This window comes from Bremia lactucae, linkage group LG10 (genome assembly GCF_004359215.1).
Source record: "Bremia lactucae strain SF5 linkage group LG10, whole genome shotgun sequence".
Classification (NCBI taxonomy): domain Eukaryota; phylum Oomycota; class Peronosporomycetes; order Peronosporales; family Peronosporaceae; genus Bremia; species Bremia lactucae.
In genome coordinates this window covers 44,005-53,672 of record NC_090619.1, presented here as the reverse complement: position 1 = coordinate 53,672, position 9,668 = coordinate 44,005, and the positions used below count along the sequence as shown (strand labels likewise).

The window sequence follows — 9,668 nt, the reverse complement described above, 5'->3', positions numbered from 1 at the left end:
CTATATAGATGGGTGGCCAACTATATTCGCTCTTGCGAACAGTGTCAGCGCATTAAGCCTGCACCGTCCAGCAGTGCGCCACTGAAGCCGCTACCGATTCCAACCAACTGTTGAAGGTCAGTAAGTGTGGACTTCATGTTTGGCATGCCGCCCGATCATAAGAATTGGACGGGTCTCGTCGTCTTTGTAGACAGACTGAGCAAAATGGTGCGTTTAGCACCATGTAAAACGTCGACTACAGGCAAGGAGGCAGCTCTCTTGTTCCTGGATCATGTTTACCGACTAGACGGGATGCCCGAGTCCATAGTATCGGACCGGGATCCACGTTTTACGTCTGTTTTTTGGCGACATGTGTTTGAGCTGCTAGGTAGCAAGCTCCACATGTCGACCGCAGATCATCCCCAGACCGATGGCCAAACAGAACGTGCCAATCGGGTCGTGGCGGATGGTTTACGCACTATAGCAACTCTCAAAGAGTGGAGCAAGCAATTGCCCTTTGTGGAGTTCGCTATAAATAAAAGTGGCCACGCCAGTACGGGTGAGACATCGTTCTATATAAACGGACTGCGCCATCTTCGGACGCCAGTTTCGTTCGTGCGCAGCCCGAGGCTTAGTGGAGGAGGGCACCTCATGCGAAAGAGGGACATAGTTACGTCAATATGACGATGACCCATAAAGGTATCATCTCAAGACTGAAACTTGCCCTCGTGACCCTGCCAGTTTAGCAGTGGTCAATAAAACTACGCCTTATGACCGACCTCTCGGCGGTATCATAGGCGAGTTTGATGCTCAATGCGTGAGCGAGGCATAACGCTTTGTGGATGAGCGATTAGCCATCACACAAAAAGTCCGTGACGCGATGGCAAAAGCACAGGACAAGTAAAAAGAATATGATGACCGAAATGGTTGCAAAAATAATGAACGCCTTAGAGTGTGTGAAAAAGTACTATTAAGTACTGCTATCCTACCTAAGAATGCAATTTCTGTACTACCTGAAGGTACTACGAAGTTGTTGCCGCGTTTCATTGGGCCCTTTACGGTGGTAGAAAAGGTTGAAGACCTAAATTATAGGCACACCCTTCCCCCGTATACGAAGACGCACCGCGTATATGGATGCGGGTAGAAATCAACCGTCTCTTGTTGGAAGGTTACTTGCCCACCGCTCCGTGAGGCAAAGGTATCAGATCCTCGTCCAACGGAAAGGGTACCCGAAGAGTTTCGACTCTTGGGAACCGATCGATACCTTACGTATTGATGTGCCCGGCTTGGTGGCTGCCTATGAAAAGGAGCACCAGCTGAGGCCTCTTCGCTAGTCTCAAATGGAATAGCAGAAGCAGCGTTGTGAGAAGAAACAGGGGGTACAGTACCGCCCATGAATTCTTCCACACACAAGCGGGCGAAATTAATTCGCTGCGACCGCTGTTTCATCGCATCGGATTGCGGATGAATGCGGCGCAGGAATTCTGCCTCATATTGGTCGGGCGTTTTATTTGAACGTAACACGATTGGGATCGGGAAAATACGCCCAAGCGATTTTCCCTGAGCCCTCCATTTTTGAAAGACGCCATAATAATTATGAGCGTCTACAAGAGCGCGCTCTAGGAGCGACGCTCTTGGCCCGTTTAAACGAGGCCATTAAGATGGAGGGGGCATCTTTGGAATGCCACCCGTCACATAGCCAGGTTCTAAACGACTGGTTGTGACACCCACTGAGCACGTTCACGTGTCGTCGGCGGAGCTTTAGGCTCCGAATTTTCTATGTCAGACCTTTGTGGATAATGGTTTGAGCATAAAACGTTGTGGTTTTACCTAACGAAGAAGCGGCTGCGACTTTATGGGCAGCGCTCTCATTATCTGTCGCTGCGCTATTCAGCGTAGACGCCGAGACAGCATTCGTAAATGTTGCTGTCTCCATGTTGTGAGCCATGAGAGAAGTTTGGATGGGTAATAATGAGCCATCATCCTTCCTCATGAGCTCGTTGTCCGCATCACTACTATGAGGTGACGGCAACGGTGTCGACTCATTGTAGTCGACGATGTGCGACGGATCAACATCCTCACTGTTAACGTGGGATGAATCCTTTAGCCCTATTAACACGACAGCGGCAGTAGCTGTCGGCGTTTCGACTAAGGCATTGGACGCGGCCGGCGAATTAACGCGGCGCGTGCGCTTAGTGTGAGGTTGAGTGGGCGTCTTCGCAGACACCCACCAACGTGGCCCCTCTTCGGTTGCATCTTTGGCGCCGTGTATGTGAACACAGGTCGCTAGTGATTGAGTGAACTAGCGACGCGCAAAGCTGCTCGCAGTTCCTCGCTCCTCATTGACGGATTTATAATGTAAATTCGTTCTTCAAGGGGGGATGATGTAACGGGATAAAGTTGCCCTAATGTTACACAGTGCCCGTTAGGTACACTTGGTGTACTTAAGGGGATGGTCAATTACTAAATTAAAGTAAATGGACCCAGCACTCGGGTGTGGTTTACATTTGTGAGCAACCCTCGTGTATGTGATGCACATAGGTGCATCACATTAGGAGGGATGACGCTAGGCGTCATCCATCAGCTAAGCTCGAAAACGATTTTAACTTGAAATCATGACTTAGTATTTTGCTGAAGTTGATTGGATCAAAGAAATCTGTTCGGATTCAAAGCTTGAATGTCGTCAAACGCCACGCAAGCTCCAGTGGCTAAAAAAAGGCGTGTAGAGAGGCGTGAGCGGCTACGCAAGAGTGCACTTTGCAAGCACTTCGACAAGCCTAGCGGTTGTCCATTTACTGATTGCAAGTTCGCACATGGCCCGTGCGTCCAAATGATTTATCTTCTTCGGCATAACTGTGTTTATCTATTTAACGCATGTTAGAACGGAATGTAATGATAGTAACACGCACTCGGTAGCAGCGCAGCGGCGACTTATCCGAGAACAAACAGCAAAACGCGCCGAGGAAAAATTTCAAAACGTGGCTGCAGGAACCGTGACCTCTGAGCGCAGGAGCACTATGGTATGGTATTCAACACTTGCGATTCAATAGGATTTTATGTCAACTATTTCTAGTACAGATCGAGCGCTACTATACAGAGATGTTCTCAAGCGACACGATGGGTAAGCTTATGGAGGACCAGTACGTGCACATGCACTCCAACAGGCTTTGTGTTGTTGGATTGGCCGAGGCTCATCCTGCTTTACAAGAAGAGCTTGTGAGTGTCGAGTTTGCTAAAAATGTACTGAAAAGTCGAGTGACGGGCAAGAAGAAGAAGGGAGGCCAATTCATGCAGCCTAACACAGTTCTTTGCACACTGAAGTGCAAAAGCGGTCATGAATATACGCTTTACAGCTGTATTCGTGGTTCTTTAATCGAAGTTAATGAGCGCTTAATAAAAGAGCCGAATCTTTTAAATACGAAGGTTCGTCTATTTTCTGGCATGACGAAGTATTAATTGCTCACTAAGCTCTTGTATTGGCATGACCACTATGCTGTGCAGCATCATTCGGACGCTTACCTCGTCATTATCCAGCCGAAAAAGGTCGAGGTAGCTGAAATACAAGAATCGCTCCTTTCAAAGGAAGAGTACAAACAATACCGCACCTTGTTAAAGGCTTAGTTGACATGACATTCATCTTTATTAATGAAAAGCTGAACCACAAAATGACAATGGGCATGCAAGCGAGCGTAAAGTCTAGAAAATCTATCTGGTTGATACCATCGTGCAATACTCGAAGCGATGAGAAGAAATATTTTGTGACGACAAAAATCCATTTTTATCGAATGTTTGTTCGATCTTGATAGTAAATGCCTTAGACTCACTTCTTCCGGATAACGACGTCGAGAACTGACCGAATAAATTTGGTCATTTCAGATCTACTAAAGCTTAGCTCTTCCTGAAAATTACCAATTGCAATAAAACACGTACAGAATTAAATATGACGCACCTTTAACAAGGACCACATGAATGACTTACTGTTAAATATGTCGGTACTTTGATTCCTGTTGGCGGTGTTTCGCTTGGGAGATACTCGATTTCGCTTGATGCAATGGCCGGTACCGCCAGCTCAAACTCAAACTGATTGCCTGTTGCCGAGTCCGTTGTAGTACATACGACCTCAGTACAGTCATCAGTTTCTTCGTCATCATCGCTGGACTGAATCAGTCGAATGTCAGTGCTGGTCACCATCCGGTACAATTCCAGTAGCTGCATTTAAAATAGCATTTAATGATTAGATTAATGCGATGGCAGCACGAAAGTATTCCAAGTCGACAAACTTTATTGGCTTGGTTGAGCTGCAACATTGCGTCAGTGTTCTGAATGGCAGTTTTAGCCGAAACTGCTGCAGCATTGACTGTCACAACATCATTAGGTCCTGTACTTCTCTTAAATGAGGCGAACTGGGACTCAAGCTCCTTAATGTGTTCACGCAGAGCACTTTTCTCAGCATCTGCATCCTCTTTCCTCTTTTGCGCGGCATCATAAGCACGCATTTTTTCGCTTACAAGTCGATCTACGTCTTTTTCGCGCTCTTTACGCTCTTTTTCAGTTTGTTTTGATAGAGTCGTGATGTCTCGTTTCAACTTTTCGATAAGTTTTCCCTGCGAGTTCTTTTCCTGGCGGGCCAGATCACGCATCTCCTGAAGCAACTGCTCATTATCGCGCTCGTACTGCTGCTTCCTATTTCTGTGCTTCTCAGCCAACAGCATTCGGTCTCGCTCCTCGACTTCGTCATGTAGTCGAGTTTCCGCCTTCATTCTCGTCTGCGGCGGCAACTTGTTCTTATCCACTGGATTTTTTTTTAGAGCCACGCGCTTTTTCTTTGACTTTAGCGCTTTGTCCTCGAAGTCGCTGTCATTCTCACCTTCATCCTCGAGCTCCACGTCGTCTTCGTCTTCATAGTCCCATGAGTTTTTGTGGCGACGTTTTTTTTTTTTCTTAGGTAGTGTCGATACTTCTTTCTTCGCACGTACACGCTTAACTTCCTTAGGTTTATTGTCTGGGGCTTTATCAGACTTTCCAGCGATTCGCCGCGGCATGAGGACTAATAAGCCGCGTTTTTTAAATCGAGTTTAAGTTTTACTTATGAAAATTGTTTACTATCTCTTTTTTTCTTTGCTGCCTTTGCAATATTGAGCGCAATTTATGCAATTAATTATAATAATTGAGAAAACGATTCTGTTGTTCAAGAACATCTATTTACTAATATTAAGTAAATACAATGTTCTAGAAGGAAACGATTCGTTGCCGAGTTCAACATAAAAGCAAAAGGCAACAGTTGCCAAAAATTTCACTCCATTAGTTTCCAATTCTCGTTGAGTCCTCAATATCGTTACACATATCGCATCGTGTAAATCGATGAATCGGTTTTCCAAAAAGAATCGGTCGTTTTTTACATGCGACGGTAACATATTTTTTCGATTACTTATTTTTAGCTTGTTTTAATATAGAGATACATCCTAAAGCTCCGCCGACGACACGTGAACGTGCTCAGTCGGTGTCACAAGCCAGTCGTTTTGAACGTGGCTATGTGACGGGTGGCATATTACCGATGCCCCCTCCATCTAAATAGCCTCGTTTAAACGGGCCATGAGCGTCGCTCCTAGAGCGCGCTCTTCTGGACGCTCATAAATTTTATGGCGTCTTTAAATCATGGAAGGCTCAGGGAAAATCGTTCGGGCGTATTTTCCCGATCCCGGTGTTGTTGCGTTCAAATGAAACGCCCGACCAATAAGAGGTGGAATTCACGCGCCGCATTCATCCGCGTTCCGATGCGATGAAATAGCGGTCGCAGCGGATTAATTTCGCCCGCTTGCGTGTGAAAGAAATCATGGGCGGTACTGTACCCCCTGTTTCTTCTCACAACGCTGCTTCTGCTATTCCATTTGAGACTAGCGAAGAGGCCTCAGCTGGTGCTCCTTTTCATAGGCAGCCACGAAGCCGGGAACACCAATACGTAGGGTATCGATCGGTTACCAAGAGTCGAAGCTCTTTGGGTAACCTCTCCATTGGACGAGGATCTGATACCTTTGCCTCACGGAGCGGTGGGCAAGCAACCTTCCAACAAGAAAGCGTTGATTCCCACCCTCATCTATCAGTGCAGGCGGCGCCCGATAGGAGTGGCGATCTCGCTTAACTACTCGCGGCTGCTTTACCTTCGTCCGCTCAGTCGCAGGCGTTAAGTGCTGCAGAACGACGTATTGTGAATATCGAGGGTCAAGTCTTGCGACTGACCTCGGATCTTCGGGATGTCCGCGCGAAGGGTCGTCAGGGTTAAGAACGCCTGAAACTTTGGCCTGGCATCCTGGAGAAGTTGATGCTGAGGGACCCGCATTACGCGCGTGGTATCCCTCGCTCTCCGAGTCCTTAACGTGGTGGGAGGAGTCATTCGGCTGAATGTTTTTCCCCTTCCCCGCCCGCCTTACCCGATCGACGCTCGACTTACAGTCGGCGTCACCCCGGTCTCCTTAGACGATGGGGGTATGTGACCTCATTTGGGTTTACATACCGTTTCAGACGACCCACGTAAAATACGGGGTGCGTCTTCATATACGGGGGAAGGGTGAGCCTATAATTTAGGTCTCCAACCTCTTCAACCACCGTAAAGGGCCCAATGAAACGCGGCAACAACTTCGTAGTACCTCTAGGTAGTACAGAAATTGCATTTTTAGGTAGGGTAGCAGTACTTAATAGTACCTTTTCACCCACTCTAAAGCGTTCATTTTTTTGCGACCATTTCGGTCCGCATATTCTTTTTTCTTGTTCTGTGCTTTTTCCATCGCGTCACGGACTTTCGTGTGATGGCTAATCGCTCATCTACAAAGCGTTGAGCCTCGCTCACGGTTTTGCATCAAACTCGCCTATGACACCGCCAAGAGGTCGGTTCATAGGACGTAGTTTTATTGACCACTGCTAAACTGGCAGGGTCACTAGGGCAAGTTTCAGTCGTTGAGATGATACCCTCACGGGTCATCGTCATATTGACGAAACTATGTCCCTGTTTCGCACCGAGCATAGTGAGGGGCCCTCCCCCACTAAGACTCGGACTGCGCACAAACGAGACTGGCGTCCGAGGATGAAGCAGTCCGTTTATATATCACGGTATCTCACCCGTACTGGCGTGGCCACTGTTATCTATAGCGAACTTCACAAAAGGCAATTGTTTGCTTCATTGATTGGGAAATGCTATAGTGCGTAAGACATCCGCCACGGCCCGATTGGCACGTTCTGTTTGGCCATCTGGGGTAATCTGCAGTCGGTAGGTGAAGCTTGCTACCTAGCAGCTCGAACACATTTCGCCAAAAAACAGACGTAAAACGTAGATCCCGGTCCGATACTATGGACTCGGGCATCCCATGTAGTCGGTAAACATGATCCAGGAACAAGAGAGCTGCCTCCTTGCCTGTAGTCGACGTTTTACATGGTGCTAAACGCACCATTTTGCTCCGTCTGTCTACAAAGACGACGAGACCCGTCCAACCCTTATGATCGGCGAAGCACTAGTGGATACGTTTTTGCATTAAACAAAGCGTGCATAAGCTGACGCAGAAAAAAAACCGCGGACAGTTGCACTATTTTCGACTGAGAATAAGTACATGGCCCTATCAGAAGCTACTCAAGAAGCAGTTTGGCTCAAGGCTTTTATGCTCGAACTCAGCGAAGACTCAAGCGATGAACCTGTCAGCACTTCAACAGAGAGTGAGCGCGAAATTGTAGGGCAGGCGGCCGGACAGGACTATGCAAGAGTTGCGATTTCGCAACATTGTCGGATCCGCGACCGTTGCCCTTTTTGGCATACGGTCCAAAAGCGCGACAACAGCTTCCTAGTACCTTCAGGTATTACAGAAATTGCATTTTTACGCAGGGTAGCAGTATTTTTTTCCCGCTGTTTCAGTAATTCATTGTCCCGCTTTTCCAAACGCAAACGTGTTTTTCTTGGCAAGCGCTGGTACAAGAAAGTCTTATCTGTCTCTCTCTTTGCGTGCGTCCAGTGCTGATTGGACCGCGGAGCAGTCGATATAACGGACTATATCTACCAAGCCTTTAAAGGGGATCTAGCTCTTGAAGATTACAGCGCATTGGAACGAGAAAGACAGCGCTTTGTCCTAACCATCACGCTCGACACTTGGTGGTAATTCTTCCACTCAATCGATCGCCGGAGTCATTTCAAAAGCACAGTTGACCAATAATGAACTCGTGATATCGTTTTTGCTTCATATCGGCAAATATCCGTGCCAAATGTCCATCGACCGAGTGCTCCACTGTCACATGCACTCGATGCCAAGCATTGTTCAGCACACCCCGCATATTCCAAATAGGAGGAATGGTGTCAGGCTGAACATTGTAAGAAGCATCGATAGCTTTACAATGTTTTTGAGTAAACATGCAAATGCATTGTCCTTTTTTCGCGACTTTTACTAACCCCGCCCCTTTAAGTACCAAATGTACTTAATGGGGACTGTGTAACATTAGGGCAACTTAAGCCGGTAAGAAAGGTCCATGGGTTCTGGACCTCCTAACTCGTGTCGCCTTGGTGGACGATATGATGACGAACTTGCTTGAGCTTGTCTTAAGCTAAAGTCCTCCTGTTCCGCAACGGAACAGGAGGACTTTTTGGTCATCAACTTTACGAAATCAAAGCGATTTTTTGTGCAACACGAACATCCGCTGCATCGGCAGCTGTCTCGGCAGGAGCACTCACTGTACAGTGGAAGGAAACAACAACAATATTATCGATTCCACAGTGCGTGATAACGAACCAAATCACGATGCCGTTTATAAAGTCAAGCTCGGCATATTCCCGAGTAAAGAATGACTAGGCAACTCTCGCGAGCTCCCATGGCTGCCACAGATGGCGCATTATTGCCCATCCAAACTTCTCTCATGGCTCACATTGTGTATCGATCGGATGACGATCGATATAAAGCCGATATTTGTGCAAGTAGGTGGCGAGGCCCAACCACCTATTGTTTTTTTTATTTTCATGTTTTTTTAATATTTTAATCATAAATTTTAAAAAATCATACAAATCAATTCGCCGCCAACATTTAATTTTTTAGCTTGTAAATCGGTTATGGAACCTTTGACCACAGGTTTCTGGGGACGTATTCCCGCAGATTCTTGGGGACTTATTCCCTTAATATCGCTTTGATCTTTTCCAGACACCGTCTTTACCAACGGGGCGGCATGCCAAACAAAAAGTCCACAGTTACTGACCTTCAACAGTTGGTTGGAATCGGTAGCGGCTTCAGTGGCGCACTGCTGGACGATGCAGGCTTAATGCGCTGACACTGTTCGCAAGAGCGAATATAGTTGGCCACCCATCTATATAGATGTGGCCACCAAAATTCCTCTGACACTCGTAAGAATGTCTTTTCACGGCCCAGATGCCCACTAGATGGTGCATCATGGAGCTCGTGAAGGATCATCAACTTGAGATCTGTGTCATGAGGCACATAGATTCTCAAGGGATCACGAGGTGACAGCTAATGCCATAATAGGCCATCGCTGTAGCTAAAGCGATTTAGCTTAGCATTCAGGTGCGACGGAAGGGAAACCTTTCGTCCACCGAAGTGATCCAACAGCAGGCGACAGTGGTCGTCCTGACTGTAGCTCTCTTTTATCTCAGAGGCCAATGAGCTCGTCACGTGGTATGCCTTCATGGCTGCCAACGTCGACGGCTGAAA

General features: G+C 47.1%; 2 protein-coding genes across 2 annotated transcripts; one reads left to right on the top strand and one right to left on the bottom strand.

The window, feature by feature from the left end:
* The first annotated feature begins 2,583 nt into the window (after nucleotides 1-2,583).
* Nucleotides 2,584-5,045, top strand: CCR75_006545 (uncharacterized protein). The gene is made up of 5 exons (XM_067964615.1): nucleotides 2,584-2,799; nucleotides 2,861-2,999; nucleotides 3,058-3,402; nucleotides 3,481-4,184; nucleotides 4,256-5,045. Exons 1-4 carry the CDS (start codon nucleotides 2,657-2,659, stop codon nucleotides 3,598-3,600), a joined length of 747 nt encoding a protein of 248 aa, XP_067814817.1. The 5' UTR covers nucleotides 2,584-2,656; the 3' UTR covers nucleotides 3,601-4,184; nucleotides 4,256-5,045.
* On the bottom strand, nucleotides 3,800-5,021 carry CCR75_006546 (uncharacterized protein; the record flags this gene model as incomplete). The annotated part of the gene is made up of 3 exons (XM_067964616.1): nucleotides 3,800-3,877; nucleotides 3,958-4,188; nucleotides 4,260-5,021. The coding sequence occupies 3 exons, from the start codon at nucleotides 5,019-5,021 to the stop codon at nucleotides 3,800-3,802; spliced, it is 1,071 nt and encodes a 356-aa protein (XP_067814907.1).
* Nucleotides 5,046-9,668: the final 4,623 nt, after the last annotated feature.

Coding starts and splice junctions, on each gene's coding strand:
- CCR75_006545 (XM_067964615.1), top strand. CDS start 2,657: ATGTCGTCAAACGCCACGCAAGCTCCAGTGGCTAAAAAAAGGCGTGTA. Junction 3,000..3,057: donor CTGAGCGCAGGAGCACTATG/GTATGGTATTCA, acceptor TTTCTAGTACAG/ATCGAGCGCTACTATACAGA. Junction 3,403..3,480: donor CGAATCTTTTAAATACGAAG/GTTCGTCTATTT, acceptor TATGCTGTGCAG/CATCATTCGGACGCTTACCT.